Source organism: Polypterus senegalus, chromosome 9, assembly GCF_016835505.1.
Source record: "Polypterus senegalus isolate Bchr_013 chromosome 9, ASM1683550v1, whole genome shotgun sequence".
NCBI classification, from domain to species: Eukaryota; Metazoa; Chordata; class Cladistia; order Polypteriformes; family Polypteridae; genus Polypterus; species Polypterus senegalus.
In genome coordinates this window covers 79,655,886-79,681,780 of record NC_053162.1, presented here as the reverse complement: position 1 = coordinate 79,681,780, position 25,895 = coordinate 79,655,886, and the positions used below count along the sequence as shown (strand labels likewise).

General features: G+C 36.8%; 1 protein-coding gene across 1 annotated transcript; it reads left to right on the top strand.

The window, feature by feature from the left end:
- gcshb (glycine cleavage system protein H (aminomethyl carrier), b) lies at nucleotides 1–25,895 on the top strand. The gene is made up of 5 exons (XM_039763338.1): nucleotides 1–566; nucleotides 10,508–10,587; nucleotides 18,006–18,069; nucleotides 20,735–20,866; nucleotides 25,003–25,895. The coding sequence occupies exons 1-5, from the start codon at nucleotides 428–430 to the stop codon at nucleotides 25,098–25,100; spliced, it is 513 nt and encodes a 170-aa protein (XP_039619272.1). The 5' UTR covers nucleotides 1–427; the 3' UTR covers nucleotides 25,101–25,895.

Below are 25,895 nucleotides of genomic sequence, written 5' to 3'. Positions count from 1 at the left end.
AACATATTGCTTGAGGCCCTCTCGGTGGAATACCTCAGCTCCTCTACGGGACGATACTCTGCTTCTACAGCGTCTTTTCAAATACTATTGGGATAAAACACAAAACAAGGCGTACTCGTGCAGTTGCACAGGGACGGCACAAGTATGTCCTCGATACGCAGTGAAAACAGCACGAGGGAAAAATAATAGGCGTTCCGGACTTTTGAACCGTCTCAACTCCTCATCAGTCAGAGCTGTCGGCTCATGAAAGGGCGTCAACCTCCGCCATCCAACGAGCGAGAGGAGGCGGGGAGTGTCCTTGTCCCCGCCCACCCGCGCGCACGCCGCTGTGCTTGCTCTGGTGCTGTTCTCACGCGTTCTTGAGTAGGAAGCACGCGCGCCTGTCTTTGCGCTTTTCTCACGTCATACAGATAGAGCCGCCGTGAAGATGGCGATGAGAGTAGCATTTCGGTGTGTCTCCGCAAACTTTGCTGCTGCCCTGCCATTGCGTAGCCGAGTTGTGCCCCAACCCGTGTACCGGCTGTCCTGGCCCCGGACTTTGACGACCTCCTCTCCTTTATCTTCAGGTGAGACTAAACGATGCTGTTACTGAACGAAACTGGTGAAGTTAGGAGTCTGTCGGTTATTCGGGGCGCCCAAGGTTACAAGTGAACAGATGACTTTTGGACGCCGCATGATTGCAAGGATGAACAATAAGTTCGTGGCTTGGTTCAACTTTATTTTCGCTTAGGCCTTAGCGTTGTGTTAGTGCATGCGAGGGAGACGTGTGTATTGGCATTCTTAGCTGGAAAGTTGCATCCAGTTGTTGCAACATCAGCTATTTTTTGCAGTATTCATTCTCCGATGCTTCCTGTTGACAATAAAGGAAGAAGAACTGAGATTACAGGCTGTATTCGTTTTTATGACAAGAAAAATGAAACCGAACTTGATTACTCAATCTAGCCTGAAGTCTTATGATTTTACTACCCACCATCGCCAGAATTCTTGGGATTTCGTAAAAGTTAGCCACAGTGGGAAGGAGGGTATTGTGAAATACTTTTTTTAGCTAATGTTGAACTGCAGGTCTGTACACGTGAGGTCTTAGTGCTTTCGTTTTTACGAAATAAGTTTGTGTCATCTCGTGTACATGTACAGGTACGAAGAGCTTCTTCTGGTGCTTTTTAAGGGAAAGTAACATTTACAGTAAGGTGCAGGTTCTGTTTAATGACAGATGCTGGCATGCGCTGTGCTACTGTAAGCTGCAGATTTGCTGTTTTTGCACTTTTTTTTTTCTAAAAGGGCTAATCTGTAAATGCAGTGTACAGAATAGAAAAATGAAATATTTGTTAGTACTGTAGTATATTCTTTAGTCCATCCAACCATCTGGACAGAAAGTGATAAGAAGGGGAAAAAAAAAGCGGAAATTTAAATGGACACGGGAAACTTGCTAAAACCACACTGATTGCACCCTATCTGGGTCTTGGATTCAAGTGGTCTGATGCAGTAGAGCTAATTTATCTTGGCGGTAAGAGCTGTGATTGTATTTAGGAGCAACATGCTTACAGGGTTTTACATTACAGTTTGAGGTACTATGACCACACATTTCGTCATGTACTAATTAATAAAAAAATGTTTGTTATACCTTGAGATTTTTTTTTCTTTCATTTTTTGGACACTAGCTTCTCCTGCCACCCTGCTCAGGATAAATGAATGAATGAATGGATGGATGGTGGTGCGGTAATTGAGCTAGGAAAAAGAAAAAAATGACCAAGGGTAAATGTGAAACATAGGGTACATTTTAAAAGTTATCATTAGATAATGAGTACAGAGTAAACTTTTTAAGTTATCTGTCATGATAGCAGTTTTATGCCATATGTTTCAACTCACACATGATTCAAGAAATTATTTTTTTTAATATGGAATGTGATTTTTTTTTTTTTTTAATAAAGTTCTTATTCTGATATATTTGCTGTAAATTTAGGCAGTTACAGTACTGTATACAGGATGAAGTTTTTGATTTTTATTTCTACCATTTCATAAAATTGTTCATCCACCTAATATATAATATATATTCTAATCTTTTTATTCTCTTCTGGATCACGTATGCAATAACTTCCCGATATTGAATACTTGTGACATTACTGACACTATAAATCTATAAAACTGGAAACCAGTGTCAAACCAGTGTGCCCTGGCACAAGTTTTGTCGGCAGTCAATACAGGGTGGTCCTGATCTAATTATGCAGATCCAGATTGTTTGGATGACTTTTATTTATGTGGGGACAATTCCAGTTCGGTGCAAAGACGATTCTTCATGTCGTCAGTGCACACACTTCTTGATGGTCTGGGATTTTTTGGGTGATTTTCTGTGTAATAAACTTGTTATAGTATAATGAAAATTGCATAATTAGATTTGCACCACCCTATAGTATGGCATGGTCTCTGACAGTTTTTTGTTACAGAATTGAGGACCCATCCAAAAAAAAGGGTTTCTTTTACCATAACATTGTGGTAGTTTATTTTCATTCCTGTTTTATGAAAGGTCATTCCATGAGATTTTTATCTGTAATTGTATCCTTGAACTGAATGATGCCAGTTCAATAATAAATAGATGTACTCTGTGGAAAGTGGTACCAAAATCCTTATAATATTGCACAGATAAAATTGAACCTGATATTTTACTGACACTTGTGTCAAAATGCCGGCCATATGTTTACTCAAAAAGGTGATTTTGTGTTCTTAATAGATGGATATCCATAGTTTCTTTGCAAGTGGTCTTTAACAGTCTGCATTTTCATATTGCTTAAAATTTGTAACAAAGATGAAATAATGAATTTTAAATTTAAGGATGATACTTTAATAAATTATGCATATACTGTATGTTGTGTGAATCATATGCTCAAATAAAGGGCCCATTATGCAAGATCTGACAATATAGATATAGCCACATTTAGAAATATATTGTACTTGTGTTAATGACAGGCTAGTCTGCATACTCCACATAAACTGACAAAACTGTTCCTAATACATTTTATTTTTCTCTTCTTTAGATTTTTAAATGTATTTTGATAAACTGCCAGTGGCAGCCTTTAAACATGTACTGTGTCTCCGCTTCAGATTATCCAGATGTCATTTAGCACAGTTTAGGATCTGGTTTAAACCTGTATTTTTATGCATGGACTGAAGCTAGATTTGGAAGCAGTTGATGCATTTTAATTGACCCCTTGGGTTATCCTATACAAGCTAGATAGACTGGCATTGCTCTTTACAATGATTTGTTCATTATCATCTTATTTGGAAAAAGGGAAGTGAATATAATCCTAAGAAGCAAGGAAACTAAAGTAAGGTTCAACCAAAAAACAAGTGTCATGCTTATGATAACGCTTGCACAACAGGCATATTTCAGAATCTGGGAGAGTTAGAATGCATTCATAATTTTATAAAATTTTAGTTCTAATTAAAAGAAAAATTGATTAGAACAAAAAAATGGCCTACAGGGAACTTTTATTCAAGACCTCTGAGATTAGTCCATGGCACCCAAAATACACTAAATCCTCCCTCCTTTTTTTGTAAACTGCTTTTCCAGTCTAGTTCAAAACTGAGAGTATGTCAGAAACCAGTCCAGGGCATTGTTTTTAAGTCATAATACCCAATGCTCTTTAATTGTTCAGTTTGAAAATTTTTAACAAACTCTTTCTAAGTTGTTAAATATATTAGGCTAAACATTTTAGAAGTCGCTTCCTACCTTTAAAGCACAGTTTGAATACAGTCATATGAAAAAGTTTAGGAACCCCTCTTAATTCTTTGGATTTTTGTTTATCATTGGCTGAGCTTTCAAAGTAGCAACTTCTTTTTAATATATAACATGCCTTATGAAAACGGTAGTATTTCAGCAGTGACATGAAGTTTATTGGATTAGCAGAAAATATGCAATATGCATCATAACAAAATTAGACAGGTGCATAAATTTTGGCACCCCCAACAGAGATATTACATCAATACTTAGTTGAGCCTCCTTTTACAAATATAACAGCCTCTAGGCGACTCCTATAGCCTTTGACTGTCTAGATTCTAGATGGAGGAATTTTTGAACATTCTTCCATATAAAGTCTCTCCAGTTCAGTTAAATTTGATGGCGGCCGAGCATGGACAGCCTGCTTCAAATCATTCCATAGATATTCAAGTCGGGGGACTGACTGCCATTCCAGAACATTGTACTTCTCCCTCTGCATGAATGCCTTTGTAGATTTCGAACTGTGTGTTGGGTTATTGTCTTGTTGGAATATCCAAACCCTGTGTAACTTCAACTTTGTGACTGATGCTTGAACATTATCCTGAAGAATTGTTTGATATTGGGTTGAATTCATCCGAACCTCGACTTTAAGAAGTGTCCCAGTCTCTGAACCAGCCACACAGTCCCACAGCATGATAGAACTTCCACCAAATTTGACAGTAGGTAGCAGGTGTTTTTCTTGGAATGCAGTGTTCTTCTTCCACCATGCAAAGCGCTTTCTGTTATGACCAAATAATTAAATTTTTGTCTCATCAGTCCAAAGCACTTTGTTCCAAGATGAATCTGGCTTGTCTAAATGAGCATTTTCATACAACAAGTGACTCTGTTTGTGACGTGAGTGCAGAAAGGGCTTCTTTCTCATCACCCTGCCATACAGGTGTTCTTTGTGCAAATTGCACTGAATTGTAGAACGATGTACAGGTACACCATCTGCAGCAAGATGTTCTTGCAGGTCTTTGGAGGTGATCTGTGGGTTGTCTGTAACCATTCTCACAACCCTGCGCATATACTGCTTCTGAAGTTTTCTTGGCCTGCCAGACCTGGTGGGTTTAACAGCAACTGTGCCTGTGGCCTTCCATTTCCTGATTACATTCCTTACAGTTGAAACTGACAGTTTAAACCTCTGAGATAGCTTTTTGTAGCCTTTCCCTAAACCATGATACTGAACAATCTTTGTTTTCAGATCTTTTGAGAGTTGCTTTGAGGTTCCCATGCTGTCAGTCTTCAGAGGAAAGTGAAAGGGAAACGCAACTTGCAATTGACTACCTTAAACACCTTTTCTCATGATTGGACACACCTGTCTATGACGTTCAAGGCTTAACGAGCTAATCCAGCCAATTTGGTGTTGCAAGTAATCAGTATTGAGCAGTTAACGTGCATTCAAATCGGCAAAATTACAAGGGTACCCAAATTTTTGCACAGCCAGTTTTTCACATTTGATTTAATTTCATACAACTAAATACTGCTTCACTAAAAATCTTTGTTTGGAAAACACCCCAGTACTCAGATGTTCCTAGGAAATGAAAGACATACCACTGTTATCTTTTTTTGTTGAAAGTAAATTATTATGCAGGCTGAGAGGGGTCCCCAAACTTTTTCATATGACTGTATGTTGTTAAAAATCAGATAGGGAATATAGAACGAGTATGTCATATTTTTAATCAAGGTAATTATCAATATTCAGAGGATTCAGTGGTAAAGTGAAAGGAATCAGAAAGGGTGTTAATATATTATACAGTAGTTTACATGTGTGTATTAGTGCATTTTTTGTGATAGCTATTGTAAGTATTCAAAAATAAATAACTAATTTAATTTGACCGGTTGTTATAGGCATGGTAGTCCTAAGATTTTATTATTATTTTTATTAGAAGACATCTGTCTTTATTTGCAGACAAGCACGCCTGCAACATTTGCTTTAAGTCTTAAACTATATGCACAATTCTAGGTCTTATGTGTTAGAGAGCAAACTCATATCTGGAAATTGTCATTCTAGTGAACTTTACTTCCCAAATGTGATATGGTCAAAAGAAGAGAAATGACAAATTTGAGGACATTGAAAAATGTGTGAATAAGATATCTTATTAAAATCAAGAAATGGCTATCATTATTCAGTACTTTCATATATTTATAATAGCAGTCTTGAAAGAATAATGTTTAATAAACCAACATTCTTGGACTAATATGACCAAATAGTCTGCAACCAATACCACCAAAATACAGTAATGGCCAAGTGAAATAAATTGACATAAACTGGATAGTATTGAAGACAAGCCAGGACTTTATTTTAAGCATAGTCATTCATAGGTTCATAACTAGTATACATAAACTGTTCATGCCATTTTAGATTGGCAATGCAAATTTTAAAGTTCTGTCGAATATGTAAAAATACAGTAAATGTTCTTAATTAAATTCAAGAGGAACATAAAATTAAACACGAAATATACACCAATCAGACACAACATTAAAACCACCCGTGTAGGTCCCCTTTGTAGTTAATATAGCCATGTCCTGTCCAGGCATGGATTCCAAATAACCTCTGAATGCAACCTGTGGTATCTGGCACCAAGACATTATTAATACAGCCTTTTAAGTACCTTAAGTTGTAAGATAGAGCTTGCATGGATTGGACTTTTTTTTCCAGCACATCCCAATGATTCAGGAGCATCGGCTTGAGACACACTGTGCGCTGTGACACCTTTCTGTCATGGCCATCTTTAAGTTTTTCAGTTATTTGTGCTATAGTAGCTGTTTTGCAGAATTGGACCAGATAGGCTAGCCTTTGCTTCCTACACACATCATCGAGATTTGGGTGCTCATGACCTGGTTTCTGGTTCACCTGTTCTCCTTTTGACCACTTTTGATACGTACTTGGAATACCCTACAAGACCTACCATTTTGGAGATGCCTTGACCCAGTCATCTAGTAATCACAATTTGGCCCTTAAAGTGGCTCAGATCCTTAGGGTTGCCCATTTTTCCTGCTTCCAACGTATCACTTTCAATAATTGACTGTTCACTTGCTGCCTAATATATCCCACCCCGTGATAGGTGACATTGTAACAAGATAATCAATGTTATTCACATGACCTGTCCGTGGTTTTAATGTTGTAGCTGATCAGTGTATGTGGACTGTAGGATATGTATGCTTCAAGAAAATAGCCACAAACCAACTGAAATTACCTGTCCTGGTAACAGTTTCAACTAACATATTAAGTCGTTAACTTAGTAATACCTACATTGTTGATGAGGTTATGTTTATGTATTCACTAGTCATCGGTATGAGGCACTTGTTTGTTCAAACCTCTTCCTCTGGGGGGTTTAAAAACTTCAAAAACATATTAGAGTAAGAATAATTGTTAAAATATTGGGCCATGTATTTTTTTTTTTTTTATCCCTCTTACTCTAATATTCTAATACTGTATTGTTACAAAAATATTGCAGACTTGCTTTTTTTATGTTGCAGTATTGTACAAAAAAAGGATAGGTCACTTAGTTTACTATGTATATGTGCTTTAAATGTAATGAAGGGGTTGCAAGTTATGTAACAAGTACATTATGGCAACAGCTGCATTGGTAGCAGAGGTAATTATCAGTTTTTAAAATGTGCTAAAAATCAGAGGAGCAATTTTGAAATTTTTTAGTGTCTGCCAAGATTGTGTTTAGTCTTCAGTAATTTTTGCCTAAGAAAAAATATGGAGGACAGTACATCTTTATATATAAAATAAATATTATTTTAATGATTTGTATCTGTAAAGTGAACGTTTCTAGAAAAAATAACTGTAATTAATCTAGTTTAATAATAATCTTAATAGATTTCAGTTACAGTGTGTTAGAACAAGGTGTGGAAAAATAATTGTTTTATTTGTCCTTATTAAACTCTTGTTGCTTTTAATTAATATATTATATGTAAATGCTTTTTGTTAGCCCTAAAATGTAACTAAATATCTTGTTTCTTGACCTGATCAGCATACTACAGAGCTCTCTGCCATTCTATAGATGCTACAGGTGTCTTGGCAGTTCTTCTTTGTAATGTAAATGGTATGAATTTGGAAAAATGTTGTCCGGTTTTCCTTCTTTTGATTTTGGATATTGGGTTAAAAGGAGGTAGGCGGATGGAGATGCAGAACAGAACATTGTTACCGGGAAAAAAAAAAAACTTGATGTTATGAGAAGAGTCTTGGTAATCCAAGGTAATTTTGGTAATTTCACAAAAATAGTTTTAGATCATATATATTAAAGTGTTATCTTTCAGTTGTACTGTATACTTGTGTCCAGGAAGCTGACTTCTGTTTTTAAGAAATTAAGCTTCAGCTTTATGTTGGGGTAGAAAGAATTTGTATTCATTATGAAAATAGAGGAGGTCCTTCTCTGAGATTATGAAGATGTCATCTGTGTAACAGACAACATTGGTTTCAAGATGCACATTGCAATAAAATTCTAATCCACCCTTGTAACTTCTGTTTCTCACAAAGTGACCAACAGATGACCCACCTGAGAAGTGACAGCTTCCACCCCAAACATACAAGGCACTCCATCATTTTCAGCCAGGCAATATGTTACAACCGTATTTGCTCAGACCCGACACACCAGGATAAACAACTGCAGGAGCTTAGACAATATTTCATCAGACAAGGTTATACTCCCAAAACAACAGATACTCAAATAAGAAGGGCTACTGAAATATAAAAACAAAGACAATAAGACCCGCATCCCCCTTTTTGTTATCTATAACCCACACCTTGAAGTACTTCAAAAAATTATAAAAGAACTTCAGCCAATGTTAAATAATGATGAAATGCTGAAAGATGTATGTCCAGAACCACCCTTCTTGGCATTCAGACAACCACCAAACCTGCAGCCACTAACTGTCTGTTATCTCCCTGGGTGAACCAACAGATAACGGTTCATCTCCCTTCCTATGGAAAAGATACAAACCATGTCATTACATTTATGATACAGATTGTGTAGTTATACCACACTGCAGACTAGAACATCTAATAAAGTGGTAATTTTTGTGCAGATCTTCTCATGTGGTCTGCCTAATTCTCTGTATGAAATGTCCCGTTGCTGCCCTCTATGTCGGAGAAACTGGACAAACACTCCACCAAAGAATTAATTTACACAGGTTCCACATTAAGCATGGCGATAGAAATGTTCCTGTAGGAGCTCACTTCAGCTTCAAAACACTTTGTTGGACAGTTATCGAAAGATCTTGGCTATACAGGTAGTCCCCAGTTTACGGACATCCGACTTACGAATGGGGCCACAGCTACGACGCATGCGCCTCAATAACTGCCGCTCTGTCATCTTCGGCCTGGGGATGCTGCAAGCGGTGGCTGGATGGAGACTGGAGGGGGGTGATTTCACTGCTCGCGTGGTGTATTGTCCCTCAGGCGGCTCCCGACAGCAAGCGGTGACCTGTGGTCCATAGTCACCAGGGCCACAGCTATCGCTCGTGTGCAGGATGGAGGCTTGATGGGGCGGATCGCTGCCTGCCCACTACACCGCCACAGCTACTGCTCCTGACTGAACGCATGCTGGATGGAGCGGAGGGGGGCATTTCACTGACCGCCTACCACACATGGCTGTCCCGTTCGTTCTTGGTGGGTGGCTGGTAATGCTGCAAGTGGTGACCCGGTTGTGGCCGAACAGAGGCCATTGAGGGTGAACGGGGCGGGGGGGTAGCATTGTGGTGTGCATTGGGTGGCTGCCTGTTGAATGGGGGCGGTGGTAGGCGATTCACTACCTGCCTTTGGCCCCACCGTGTTCGTTCTCGGTGGGCAGATGCTGCAGGCAGCATATTGTAGTGGAGGTGACTGTGTGGAGGGCCGCCCCCCACCGCCCCCTTTCATTCTCAATAGCAAGCCTGCTTATACTGTTACACACATAACAGGAAGTTGTCTCTTGTCAGTACATCAGACGTGTTGACGACAGGTGCCTTCCTGCTGTTATAGCGTGTACAGTGATGTGCAGAAGAGTTCATCTTAATCTTTTGTCTTCACCCTTCAAGAATGTCTCTGAAACACAAATCTTATGCAAGTGCTGGTGATACAGTAAAGAAGAGAAAAACGTCACCATTGAAAATAAAGTAGAAATAATGAAAAGGTCAGAGAGAGGTGAAACTCTATCATTCATTGGCAGAGCACTGGGTTACAAAAATTGGTTATTAAAATAATGTACCTGTTCTGACTTACATACAAATTCAACTTAAGTACAAACCTACAGTCCCTATTTTTTACGTAACCCAGGGACTGACTGTACATCCTCTCTTGGATGTCTCACTTAAAGGTTTCTGATGTTGTATCTGTCCTGGTGTCTATATAAACACATGGGGTTTCATTCTCTGTATTACATCTTGCCTGGAGAAGGGGCCTGAGTTGCCTTGAAAGCTGGCATATTGTAATGATCAGTTAACACCTGTGGTCTATAGTTATAAAAATACACTTTAACATAGCATGTTATGCAGGAGATTAGTGTAAAATATGTTTTAAAGGGATAAAGGAAAAAAAAGTGATCTGTATCAGCCTTAAAAAGCCTGATAAGAGCATTCCTAATAATACTTACTGTGTATATGTATAATTCATTTTTTATATATTGTAGTTGTAATATTGCAGTTTTTTTACCCATAGTACGTAATGTAGAGTTTTTTTTTACATTCCTCCATGCATACTAGTGTGCAGATTTTAATTTGATTTAAAGGCCTCTATAGTAATTATTTATGTACTTTTTTCTGTAGCTCTTAAATTTACTGATAAACATGAATGGGTGCGAGTGGAAAATGGAATTGGGACTGTAGGCATCAGCAATTATGCTCAGGTATGTAGCCTGCTTACATTTTTTATTGTGTAATATCTTGCACAATTTATAGCTTTTTGCTGCAGTGTTTAAGATTTTAATTATCACTAGTCTGAGTTGCTTTTTGCTCTTATCATGATTTTGAACTTAGCACTTTGATCAATTGTACCATGTGCTGATTGAGCAGTTCTTTATATTTTATGGCATTTATTTTTTAATAGTTAACAGAGGAAATTTTGATCAAAAGTCATTTACAATACTTTCCTGCATTTCTGTTTAATTTAACTTTTAGAATATTCTTCTAAACTAGTATTTATTATAATTCCTCTCTTTTTTGTGAGGGATTTTATAACATTTTTGGAAGTTGTAAGTATAACAGCTAGATATTAGTTATGGGCATGCAGTGAACAATTATGTATGTAGATCTTTTGGTGGTGTACTAACAAGTAAAAGAAGCAGGTAGGTATTGTCCCGAGACAATTTTTATTTAAAATTGAGTTAGGTTAGCTATCATCACAAGTAATATGTAAATTTCAGGTACTTTAATCAAGCGACAGGATGTTTTTAGCTTGCCTGTAATTAAGATACTTCGTTTTGCAGATCAATATTAAAATAATTGGCAGCTATAAAATGGCTTAATATGGTTGTGCATATGAGTTTTTTTGTGCAGCGGTTAGGGTTCCTGTTCATACTCAATTCCTGCATTGCATACTATTCTGCTGTGGTTGTCTCCCTCCACTCAACCTTGTAATGGAAAAAGTTGGTTTATGAAGGAGATGAACAAAAAAGTTATATTTTAGTATTCATTTGAATTGCCCGTTTAAATCTCTCTATTATAAATAAAAATCCTTGGAGGGAGACGTGATCTTCTTGGAAGACAATTTGACGTCCCGTGAAAACAATTTGATGTCCTGCGAGAGACACTTTAGTGTCATGTGAGACAACATTTAAAACAATTTCACAGACATCTGACCAAGCAGTTGCTGGAATGCTTTTATCAGACAGACATCATGTGCTCCCAGCTCTTAATACAATGACAAGCAGAACACGCAGCTTGTCAGCAGCAGCAGGAAGCCAGCAGATGATCTGACCACTTTTCCTTAGCGAGTGGCAGAGACCTTAGTATGTATCGTGATCGTGACTGAGAGAATAAAAGTGGGGGAAAAAAAAACAACTTTTACAAGTCCTGTAAATGTACACCAGCTGTTACAGACACAAATCAAATGAATGTGTGTACTGTAAACATGGGCGATATGGCCTAAAATCAATATCACGATAAATTGAGCAGTTAACCTCGATAACGATAAATGGACGATAACCACCCCAAGTGCCAAAAAAACAAACTTTTTTTTTTTCCATTTGATGGGGCTGTGGCAGGCAGCATAGTTCCTCCAGTTATTTTGATAATATTATTCCCCCTAGACCTATTCATTGCAATTATATTATTACCACTTTAAAGGACTGTAAAATGTCACTGAAAATAAATGAAGACAATAGTAGTAAGTACTTTTAGTGGTTAAGATTTATTAACTGAACAAAATAAAAAGTGTAGGATACAATATGTAACCATGCTCTCTAAAAAATGTGTATCCCTTGTAAACAAAATAGTTTAATAATAAATATGTTTCACATTGGCTATTCACAAAGTAAACAATGATTGTGCAAATGTAATGCCATCATGGACAAAGGTCTATCTCTGCTAAGGCCTTGAGGTAGCATATCTATCCAAATCTTCACACCCAACATCACCCCAATTCATGGTCTAATTCTCAAATAAAGCAAGCAAAATAAAGTAAGAATTAAATAAGACCTCTCAGACCATATTTACAAAATTAAAAAGGGTTGGCACAGTAATAAAACATTTTAAAAATCATGTATTTTGCTACATTTCACAGCACAACATGATCAACACTGGCTCACAATAAGTCTTCTGTAAAACTTTCTGGATACACTGCTGCTCAGCAGTCTTAAGTATTTTATGCCTATATAAACATTATTCAAACATTAATACTTTCAATTTTGAATATGACACACAGAATTAAAGTCACTTTAAAACACACCAGATGTCACCACCCAAATATATTAAGATGTACACACTTACCGACTGCCAGGTGCAGCCTGTGCCCAAAACATTGCAACCGTGTCCATTTATTGAGCTTGACAGCTTTCACAATATTTGGGCCGTTGTCAGTTGTTATAGCAACAAGGTCCTCTTCACTGATGTCCCATGCAGACAGCATCGCTCTCAACCCTGTCCAACCATCTCCCCCGTGTGATCAGATGGAAAATAGGCCGTCTCGAGCACTCTGGTACGCAGCTCCCATTTGTTGTCGATGTAATGAACTGTGAGACTAATATACGGCTCCATTGTGCGGCTGGACCAGAGATCGGATGTGGCTGCAACGTGCTTAACGTATCTCAATTCAGCAGCAACCTTTTTCCTCTCTGTGCTGTACATGCTGGGAATGATAGTTTTGAAAAATATTTTCGTGATGGGCGTTCGTATCTCTTGTCAATTATTTTCATGAAGTGTCTGAACCCGTTGCGTTCCACTGTAGCAATAGGAGCCATGTCTTTTGCTATGTGGTAGCCTATAGCATTTGTGATTTCTTGCCATCTTTTTGAAGTTCGCTCATATAGTTGAGTACTAGCAAATGCTTCGGTTATTGACCGCTGCCTGGTGGAGGAAGACGTTTTTGCTGGTCCTCCTAATCTCTTCTCGCTTTGAGCTTTTTTTATGTCTTCGAATTGAATCACATGGTTGTGCTGCAGGTGGTGGAAGAGGTTGGTTGTGTTACCTTGACTTGACGCAACAGTCTTTTTGCAGAGTTTACATTTAACAATTTTTGATCAATATCATCCTTGTTGAATCCAAAATGTTGCCAAACGATTGATGATGCATTTTTTTTGTTAACAAGCGTCTCCTCTTCCTCCTCCACCAGCTCTACCTTCGTCGCTGCTGCTTCAACATTTAAATCGTCCTCCATTTGTTCACCCGTGTCTCGTCTTGTTACAGGTAGTAGAGTCATGTGACTCCACCCCGTCAAGTCTGTAACGTAGCACAGCGTCTTAAAGGGACATGAACATCGCCAACCTGCACATGCCTTTTCTTTTTTTTTAAAATACCGAATTTACTGACATGGGCAAAATGACGTCGATGAGAGTCATAAATTTCGGTAACGATAAATTTTTGATATATCGCCCAGCTCTAGTGTACTGTATAATATTAACAATAAGAGCAGCTCACTGCTGAAAGCGATAGATACAAGAGGGAGTCAGGATTGAACCGGGGGACTCTTGATTACAAGTCAGCAATTCTTACTGCTACCTCAAGGAAGCTGTTGTATCATCCTTGAACCTTTTGTGAAAGTGTTTATTTGATCTTTGCACTTCAGGCTTTACACATTATATAGTTTATGTCTACATTTTGTCATTTATTACTAAAATATGAAAAACACTTGTGTTTTAACAATGTGTTTACACAGATTATTGTAGAAACGGAACACGCATGAAATGCATGTGGTCCAAATAACGATCTATTATTTCCACTCTAAAACTCCAGCACTTCACTCCCAGATAATCAAGGCATGAGCTGGGAGAACTTTGTGCACGTTCTGTGGTGGTGGGGGGATGGAATAGTAGGCTGTTTGTCTTGATCGGCACATTTACAGGACAAAAGACGCTGACGGAGAGGTGCGAAGGGATTTAAACTGGGCCAGATTTACAAGTTTTTTTGTAGTCTTTGGTAATTCTAGTGTTAAATGATGATTCGACGGTATCTCCTTAGCGTGCGTTCAACCGCCAGCCCCACCCCCAACAAACATGAGCAGCGTTATACATCATGCGAGAAAGATTTAACCATGCTCGGGGCCGGAAATAAAGGACAAGTATTGTTTTTACAAAAGTTTTAAAGTAAAAGTGAAAATAATGCATATGTACAATTCCCATGAAAATAACAATCTCTTTAAATTGTATATCCAGTAAACCAAACCCGGGGATGGGCGAGCCCCATAGTTCATGTTTATTTTAGACAATGTTCGCATATTATTGTTTAAAATTGTTCTGCTTTTAAGTTGAAAAATAATTTGCATGTTTGAACAAAAAAAATAACTTGCTACAAGATGTTGGTAAATTTAAAATCAAGTACAAAAGTTTTTTTTTGTTTTTTTGGTATTGCTAGGTCAAGTATTTAAAAATTGCCAGGGATCTGGAGTGACTGTACCTGTTGTTTTGGAAGCTGTATTTACTACTTCTTTTCTTAAGCAGTTCAGGACAATGTGAACACCAGAGGTCGTTGTTGCCCCATTAGAACCAACTGACAGATACACAGACACAGAGTAAAATTACCAAGAAGGTTTTTTATTTTATTTTTTTTCTTCTTGTAATAGTGCCCAAAAGCACCTCCACCACCATAAACAGGCAAGTAACAAATATAACAATACTATAAATCACACAAATCTCTCCTCCACATCTCCCAGCAAGCTCTATCCTACTACCTCCCAACTCTGGTTCGCTTGCTGGGTTCCCATCAGTCCTTTATATAGTCCTTGATCTGGAAGTGGTTCTGTTCTTCCTTCCATGTGACTTGCTAGCACTTCCGGTTCAGCTGGAGAACTCTGGTTTTCAATCAGCCCAGAAGTACTTTGGGGCTTCTGTTGTCATATCATAGTCATTAGTACTTCCGGGATAGGTGAGAATTTGTTTTCCCACCAACTTCCCCAAGCGTCCCCTGGTGGCACCCACGGTACCCAGCAGGGCTGTGCTGCCGAAGTCCAAGTCCCATAGTGCCCTTGGGGCATCTGGGGCACTGTTGCAGTCCAGGGAAGCTGCCCTGTATCGTCTTTGGTTTGGAGAGGCAGCGTCCTTGATAAGCTGCCTTCCCCCCATCCTTCCATTTCTGGGGTGTCTCGGCCGGGATAAACTGCCGGCCATTCCTTACAACACAAAACAAAATCTAGATTCATCACCTTCATACTTTTGTCAGAGCCATTACTACTCCATGACAAATGTAATGCTCATAACTGTTCCAGCAAAGGCAACAGTATTTTTTGGATTTTTATAGTGTCAAAGTGAGTGCAATTATCAGTACATTCCTCAGGCAATTCATGTTTAATTTTCATGTACACCAAAAAAAAGCAGTGTGGCATTGACTTATTAATGTGAATAACTAGATGTCTTCATATTCCGGGACAAGCTGGCTATGCAACATATAAGTTCACTGGTAGTGGAGACTATACTAGCAAAGAAGCACAGATATAACTAACTATTAATGCCATACTGTATGTGTCTCTTGTTTTCTTAAACATGTGTCACACAAAGGGCTTTGTTGTGGGTGAAGAAGTGCTTTTTGTTGATTGTTTGTTTTATCCAGTGATTTGCTTAATCCACAGTTCCCTTACATTTGGGTTGCTTTTTTCTACTACACATAGCATTTCTATATTTTGATGTCTAGTCAGTCTGGAGTCTCTATAAAGTTTCAGTTTGAAAACTGAATAAAAAACAAACAAAGAATTGCACATAAGATGGAGGTTTAACAGCCTCTGCAAAGTTATGGTACTTGTAAAAGTAAGCGTTTTTTTTTTTCCTCAGTCACATTCACACCCCCCAATCTGATACTGTTATTTTTCAAATAAAGGCATCATATTACAGAAACAAGTGTTTTTTTTTTTTTTTGTTTTTTATTCTTGAATAAAAGTGCACTTGTTTCGATGATTTGTTACAGACACAAATGTATGTTTTTATTATATAATAGTAACAACAGCAGCCCACCACTCAAAGCGCTAAATGCGGGAAGGACCCAGGATCGAACTGGCAATGACTTGATTATGATGCTGCAGTGCTTACCCTTGCACCAGCAAAACAGATACTTGGGGAAACTGCTGCGTTTCCACTGTGAAAGGCGCAAACACTCATATGCATGCCAATGTCTTTACTTCTTATTGATTGATATTTGGGCCTCAGTTTTCACACATTGACAGCAACATGTAAATTGAACAGTTTCTTTTTCATCAGTTTTATTCTTGTGTTTATTTGATATTTGGACTTAAGTCTTCACACATTACACATTTCACGTCAACATTTTGTCATTATTACAATAACATATGAAAGGCAAGAAATGGCATCCTACATTTACACAAATTGTGGTAGACACAGAACATGCATGATATATATGTGTTACAAATAACAATTTATTATTTTCCTATACAATTCCAGATATGGGCAGCACAGTGGTAGCGCTGCTGCCTTGCAGTTAGGAGACCCAATTTCGCTTCCCGGATCCTCCCTGCGCGGAGTTTGCATGTTCTCCCTGTGTCTGTGTGGGTTTCCTCCCACAGTCCAAAGATATGCATGTTTGGTGCATTGGCAATCCTAAATTGTCCCTAATGTGTGTGTGTGTGCCCTGCGGTGGGCTGGCGCCCTGCCCGGGGTTTGTTTCCTGTCTTGCGCCCTGTGTTGGCTGGGATTGGCTTCAGCGGACCCCTGTGACCCTGTAGTTAGGATATAGCAGGTTGGATGATGGATGGATGGATTCCAGATACCTCTCTCCCAAATTAACAGACTTCAGCTGTGGGTACTTTGTGTCAGACTTCAGCTACCTTGGTGGGGTTGGGATAGCAGGCTGCCTGCCTGAGGCCTGTTGACACATTTGCAAAACAAAGGCGATACAGTACACAATTAATGCAGTGGTTAGGTGGTGGTATATGGCCCAACATTACGAATATTTTCACAGGCTTCAGGAATCCAAGTGTTAAAAGTTAATATAAAAAACAGGTAAAGTGTGTTTGCCATTTCATGAAGTGGATTGATGTCTTAGTCATTTCAGGTTGATGATGGGTAATTCATTCAACTACATTGTTTCTTGTTCTACCCTACCCTTTTAAGTCTCTTGTATCATCCTTTGAGACTGTGTGATCATGTTTGATGCCCCATTTATCCATCATTCATTTCCTGAACCTGCTTAACAACTCTGGAAGGGTTCACTGTGCCATCCCAAAGCACAGCTACTCATATGATTAATTCTAAGTTTCATAACACTCTAGCAGTCTCATATTTCTGGTGTTGGAGGCAAACTACACAACTTGAAGAAAAAGCAGTACAGATAATTTGCAGATTCTAAATATAAATTCTTATTGTTAATGATGATGATAAACCCTTTTCTTCCCTTTTAGTAGTTTTCAATGTTGACTTGGTCACTCTTTTCTTAGTGTTGATTAATCAACAAATTTGCATTCCTAAAATATACTTACACAATGCTGTGGAAGTAAATTTTCTACAAAAAAACCCAACTTATTTGTCTTTGTGACACAATAATAAAGCAAATAAAGGAAGCTAAAATAGAGGTATTTAAAGAACAGAGGATTATATGTACTTGAGGTTAAAAGGTAAAACTTGCTGATATGTTTCAGAAAATGTGCATTCTGCTTTCTTAACACACGCAGGATGCATTAGGAGATGTGGTATATTGTGGTCTACCAGAGGTTGGCACTAAATTGAACAAAATGGGTAAGTATTCTTGTTTATTATTGTTATTGATAATTCATGTCCTTGTCCTGAAAGAAATGCAGAGACCCTGTAATTTAAATAATCTGTTAAAACGAGGCTTACAGAGAGTAGTAATAATGCGTGCTGGATCCTACTTTGAGTATGTTTACATCACATTATGTTTGGGCAAAGTTCTAGTAGATGACTTCCAATTATAACTATACTATAATATTTAGTTTTGATAAACCATCTAAACTGTATCTTATAGAAAGTCATGTATGCCCTCTTTCCAAAATTCTTTTAAAATGTATCTGAGTTGATTATCTGTTAAATGCACTTATCAGAAAATTCTAAGAAAGAAATGTTGAATTTCATTAGGGTTTGTTGTAGGTGTGGGAGAGGTGGTCTTTGTTGGAAAAACACATTTGCTGACTACACAATAGAGAATATAGTGAATTAAATTGATTTTTTTAAAGTTTTTTCACTTTAAATGGATTATTACTTGTATCACAGAAATAATATAAATCAGAGTATGTGTTTTAGGCATTGTATCCAAAAAGGACACTCCGCATCAAGCATTCACAATACTTCTTGCTTTGAAAGACATTCTCAGTTTCAGCTATGCATTAGTGTAGTAGTAGTAGTAGAGCCATGTACATGTATTAACCGTTTATGGATACAACAAGAAGTGAAGCAAAATGACACCTTTCATTGGCTGAGTAGATTAAAATATGCAAGCTTTTGAAGCAGCCCAGGCCTCTTAGTCAGGCAAGGGGTAATACAGATACTAGAGTTACCTGTGTTTATGTACAAATTAAGAAAGAAACATGATTGTAAAACCTTTAAGTGAAACATCTTTAGTGTCAAACAATAACAGACATCTTCAACCTAAGATTCATTTAACAAGAGAGAAAAATGTGTGATCAAGATCTTCTGATAAGGTAACTGTCTGACAAAGTCTTTTTGAAGGTTTTGATTACTATCCCTTAGAATGTGGATCTGTAATCAAATCTCCTGGATCAGTCAAAGTGATGTAAATAGTCTTCATATCTGGTCATCAACAACAACGAAAACAACATTTATTTATATAGCACATTTTCATACAAACAGTAGCTCAAAGTGCTTTACATAATAAAGAATAGAAAAAAGACACAATAAGAAAACAAAATAAATCAACATTAATTAACATCGAATAAGAGTAAGGTTCAATGGCCAGGGGGGACAGAAAAAACAAAAAAACTCCAGACGGCTGGAGAAAAAATAAATGGTCATAACACTCTTTGTCTCTATTTAGACCATGTTGTAGTGTGATGAATTTTAGCACTAGTTTTATTTCCCATTCCTTTCTCTACAGTTATGTCTTGAAGTTGCTGGGACTTTAAAATCATTCTTGCAGTATCCATTCATGCTGAATTTAACTCCAATAGAAACATCTCTATTGCTGTGCTTAATGTGTAAATGAATTCTTTGGCACAGTGTTTGTCCAGTTTCTCCCACATATAGTCCAATATTGGGTCATTTCATACATGCAGTTTGGATGACTACATTAGATAATCTGCAGGAAAATTATCCCTTTATACGATATTCTTCTTGGCAGTGAGGTATAACTTCCTTATCTGTAGTATAAATGTGACCACCTCTTTTCTGTTGGTAGGTAGATATACTATATATTATATAATATGCACTAAAGAAACTGCATATCAATCAGCTATATAAAAGGATGTTAAGATGATTCACCTTCCTACAGCCGGACATTAATTGAAATATATGTGTTACAAGGAAAGGTCAAGATTAACTCAGCATGTGCAACAATAAAGTGTTTGCCAAGTATAGTTGAAGACACAGTAGTACAGAAAAAAAAATAGGCACACAGGGAAGCATGAAATGCCAACTTTAATCTCGAAATTTCCACTTCAATTATGTAGTTTATTTTGTCATTTAAAGTAGAACATCATAAACTTCATCTTAAAATTGTTTAATTTACTAGTTTCTCAAATCTCATAGTAACTAAAGTAGCATGTTAAATGCTTTGTTTTGTATTTGATTTTCTATGTGCTCTATGTGTGTGAATCACTACATGCTTCCAGGCTTTCTCTTCTTCCGACATGACACAGAATCCATTACATTCATAACATTACAGCTCTCTGAATAATTAAAATACTAAGATGTATACTTGATGTCATTTTCATGATGATAGGAGTTAAAGCACGTTATTAAACATGGGAACACGGTCGCACTGAGATTGTGCGCGACCTTCAATTATAATAATAAATTGCAGCAGTGCTGTCTCTTTCAAACGTACTAACCCCCTAATTCCTGTCCGTCCTTTTCTTTCTCCAAATACCCAATCGCCACACAATCGGCTCTGTAAACTTAGAAGTCTACTACAAGTACCTAATGTTGGCTTATCATGTAGTATATATCTCTGACCTTGACATGCACCATTGTAAGAAGATAGTCACTTCAGTTAAAAGATCATTCACTTCATATGGGAGTAGTCATTTGGTTTTGGTTCATTAGTGAATTTTGTAAATATTCATTAAAATGCATACTTTAGTTTAATGCTATAGTTTTATTTTTGGGTAGATTCAAGAAATTTAGAAAAATGTTTCCCTAATTGCAATCAAAATAAATACTACTGTGTTTTATTTGTATAAAGATAATAACTGAGTGTTCTTTTTTGCAGATGAATTTGGTGCTTTGGAAAGTGTAAAAGCTGCTAGTGAACTTTACTCACCTTTAAGTGGTGAAGTAACAGAAATTAACAAAGCACTGACAGAGAACCCTGGGCTAGTCAACAAATCTTGCTATGGTGATGGTGGGTATTTAGCCTGTTTGAAGAATTTTTCAATTTGAGACTAAACATGTCATAACATTAAATAGTAAACCTGGAATGTACAAATATGTGTATATCCAGAGAGTAAAAGAATTATATCAAACATAAATATTGATCAAATAAACATCATAGTCAACGGAAGAACTGTAAGCTTTGTTTTTTTCAGCTATCAATAATGCTAAATACCTAGAACAGTACATTATAGACTTGACTGTTTGACCTAGATTATCAAAGATGCAGTAAGATGGGCCTGATTTGATTGGAATGTTATCACAAATTATTTATTTTTAAAGCTCTCCTAAACAAATTGGTGTAATAATGTTGGGCTTTGTTTTTGCTAGAACAACATCAGAGTTGTTGTTCCAGGGTGCTTATTCACCTATAACTTATCGGCATTAAACTTATCCTGTGACATTATAAAGAAGGAACGTTACACTCACATGCACGTAAGTTCACAGTTTTAAATAACAGATTTAAAAACCTGGTTACATTAGAAATTTAGAGGGATGTTTTTCTTAATGAAAATGAGCTTTAAATAGGAGCCTACTGGGAATTCAGCATTTTTTCATGTACTTTTAGGTATGTGATGTTAGAGGCTTTGTTGGACTGCTCTCTTAGAAATAACTTTCAGTTTATCATACTGTTTTTGAAGCACACCCCATGTGAAATGCCGTCAGTCTGAAGGGTATATCAAACCAGAACAACAAAATTGTCCAAATTAGGAAACTCTTTCAAACAGGACGAGAAAAGACATAATCCCAGACAAAAACTGTAATGCCTAATGCTTTGCAAAGTTGTTATTGTTCAGTGTCATTTGAGATTTGCTGTAGCTCTGATGATTAATCTATTCCTTACTGTCTCACAGTTGAAGTTTTTGTCACAGCTGTTGTCCACTGATGGCATGCCTCACAGCAATAGGCCAGAACAGTCTTGTGGTGAAGATCATCTACAATTTACTTGGAAATGTATTCCTGTTCTGTAGTGCTTCCACACACTTGTTCTTCAAATATAGGGACCAAATGTCATTCAAAAGTGGCTGTAGAGCCCCATTCCCTTGCACTGCTTCCCACAAAAGTCAAATGGTGTCTATGATTAAATGTTTTCTTCACGTCTGCAAGACCCATATTGATAGAATTGATAAAAAAAAATCTCAGCTCAGTGAATATTTGTGAAGGAGCAAAGGATAGTCCATAACACTGAGCTTTCATTTCTTGTTCTAAGTTTAACAGCTGTATTCTTCTTTGAAGCTATGCTGCGTAGACATCCTCCAAGAAGATGATTCCACAGTGATAAATACCCTTTTTCCCCCATTTTCAAAAAGGGAACAACCACTTCAGTTTATTTCAGAGTGAATACTCCCACCTCTCCAATGAAAATTAAAGGCATTTTAAATAACACATATTAAGAAAGTAGTACATTTATCATTTCTGTTTCGATCTCCACTAATTGCCCAGACTTGTTATTGTGGATATTGTCAACCACCACTGTAGTGAAAACAGTGTAGATTGCACTGATCACCTCATCCTATGTGAAGCATTCTTTGCTTACCTTTACTGTTTGTCCTTCATTTCTTAAGGTCATGTCAAATTATGTGACTTTTCCAGTGATTTTCAGGTGTATTCATCATTTATGTAATCTTAGTGATTTGGAGGCAGTCAGTAGCGTCCTCCCATGAAGCCATTTGCATAATGTGACATGCCCAGCATATCACTCCAACTAGTCCAAAACCGGTTTGATTTTGTCTTTAGTCATTGGGATGGTTTTGTGTGCATGAGAGTTGACAACCAATGAATGTGCCCACAAGTACAATGCATATAAATGGATTGCTGAGGAATTAAGAAAATGGGCTTTGGACCTTACAAATGGAAGAGACGCTCATTTGTCTGATGTCTAGTGTTTTATGTACCTTGACAGAATGGAAAAAAAAGGAGAGATTGCAGCTGAACTCGCTGTACCTATTAATTCCTTCATATGGCACAGGCTGTGTCAGGCAGCATGCTTTTGAATATCACAAAAAAAGCTGAGCACGATTGTGCAAGAAGGTCAGCACAAAGATGATAAATGTGACATGCCCAACGATTTTCAGTCTTATAATTTAATATGGTGCAGCAACATGCTCAGCAGTGGGCAAATCTGCCCAAACTTACAACTGCAAGTCATTAAATATGATATTGGCTTTAAGCAACTTTAAGTCCAAAGTCAACATTGAATAGATTTATCCTGTACATTCAGTAACATGATAGATGATAGATCCCTCTTTTTGTCTTTTCAGTGATGAACTGACGGCATTACCTGAAAATTTTGAGCCAGGTTATGTCGTATGAGCTTCTTGCATTGTAAAAACAGTGGAAAAGACCAAGTGCCAGGGATGAGTCTTAGTTAACATTGTGCAGATACTTTTATATCTTGTTCCCTTTAATTTGTGATGATTTGGAGCATTTTGCTTCTGCTTGGTTTACTTTTTGCAAGCTGGTTTAAGTAGAGTAGTTATACAAAGAAAAATCCAATAGGGAGTCAGCTTTTAGTTCTCATAAAAGATATTTAGTCAGAAACTGTATCTTTTTTACTTTCCACCATTTTTTAGAAAAATCATGATTTCCAATTTAATGAACATTTTAAGTTCCTTAAGAAAATGACGGGTACTTTTATAAATTAAATGTATTATTAAAGTGTAGTTAGTTGCTTTGTGTCCAATTTCAGGCAAAAACATTTTTTTAGTTTGATAATTTAGTATGTGAATGAACAGTATGCCCAAAAGTCACCAAATTTAATTAGGAAAGAAGAATATACTGCGCATATATCCTATTATAATCCCCATAATACTGTTCAGCTTAACCGAATAAGCAGAGTTTTTATATATTTAAGTCGTGGTATTAAAAATGGTTACTAAATCAAAACTCAAATTTTTGATTTGAATCATGGACAAGGCAGAGGGTGTAAGAGGCTTAGGCTAATGGTGGTGTGAGCACAGCAACAAATTTTTCAATGTGCTTGACCTACTGAACCCACTGTGCAGGTGCAACACTGGAATAATTTCATGCTTTTTGTCATGAGAGGATAGTTTTATGTAAACCTGTAGGATGGAATCAACTGTTATTTATTTGTGCCGAATGACTGGATAATGTCTTTTGCTGATAGAAATTGCTGTCTAGTAGCATGTTCCACTGTGATATATCATTAAAGACCAATTCCTGCATTCTCATCCTTTTTTTATTTTATTTTTTTACACTGTAAGTACCAGTTCCTTTCATTAATGAATTGGTTTATGTACTTTAGGGGAAAAATTATTTGAAGGTATTAACAAGTATCTCACTTGCTACTTTATTTTTTCATTAAATGTTTTACATAAGAGTAGTATTATTTCTCTTTCAAATTTATATGACAAATCAATTTAGTATAAAACAAGTGTACAAGAAATTAAAACTAACTGCATATATTAAAGTGTTGCTTGTGTACCACTACACTAATTGCACTAGTATGTACTGTATATATAAAGGTGTTTTTTATGTAGCTATAAAATAAAACTTTCAGAAGAAATTTGTATAAAAGAGAACCTATCATGTACATTTTGAAATTGTGACTACTCACAGATAGCTGTGTTGTTTTGGACGTCTGCATTATTGTTGGAAGTCATCATGTTCCTTACAATCTGTAATAGTATACAGGTAATTAATATTGAAAATGTACAATATTTCCATTTTTATGACTTCTTTGAATCATATAAAAGTATTGTGTTTGTAAACTTCCTTCTCATCTAGTTTCCTGTGACATTCCAAAGATTTACAGGTTATTAGGCAGCTATGAATTGTTCTTTTACACTTGAGTGTTAGTGTGAATGTACTCATGTCCTTCCGTTAGTGTGAAGGTACTTATGTCCTTGCTGTTTTGTTCTCCTCTTTTTCTTCAGTGCTGGCAGGGTAAGTTGTTACCAAATAACTAACTAACCCTGCGTTAGACAAAGCAGAATTAGCAAATGAATGAATACATATTTTGATTAGTCTAATTAGTCTAGATAGATCTTGGCAAGTAGTACAATCTAAATTGCAAACTCTTCAAAAACACAAAGGTACTTTATATTTTATTCTGTAGTAAAATATTTTATGGTTTTTTTTTTTCAGGATGGCTTATTAAGATGACAATTGATAGTCCTGCTGAACTGGATGAATTAATGGATGAAGATTCCTATGAAAAGTATATCAAATCCATTGAGAACTGATATTTCATGTGGACATGCCCACATACCCTGCCTTCTTTTGTTTCAACAACTAGAACTCTTCCCACACTAACATTCAACTTTGTCTTGCTTTGCTGCCAGATGTAGACTTTGGAGAAAACTGGCAATAAAGCATTAATTTTTGGAAATTTGGTTTAAACACCAATATTGTATCAAGAGTCTTATTTTTATTCTCCAAATTATTTAATTAAAAAATGGATTTCATTTGGAATACATAAAGTACCAAAATTGTAGCAGTTTGCTTAAAGCAAGAATGCACACTCTTTGCCTCTGACTGTTTGTTGCCAGCATAGCTGGGATACTCTGAGATGTTATTTGTGCATAGCATTATTTCTCGTTGACTTGCAAAATTTAAGGTGAAATTTTAAAATGGTGTTGGGTGATTGGTTTTGTGTTCATTTTTGGTTAAAATTATTTCTGTCTTGAACTGCATTCACACTTTCAACAGATTGTATCTGTCCTGGATGCCTTAGAGGACACAATAATTGAGCTTTTTATTTAACACAAGAACAAGCTTAAAATGGTGGTAAACTATTTCAGATTACAGGACAGTGAGATAAGTGGGACAAAAAATGAAACTTCAGTTATCAACCCTGGGAAGAATGAAACTGTAGTTGTAACTTCAAATACATTAAGGTATTAGCTGGAAAAAAAAGATTTGTAGTGTTATGTGAGTATTCAGCACAGCAGGGGGCTTTCCAAATCATTTATATGCTGCAATTTCTTATTGTTTTTTAAAAATAAAGACTCCTGTTTTAATTAAATGTCTTCTAAAAA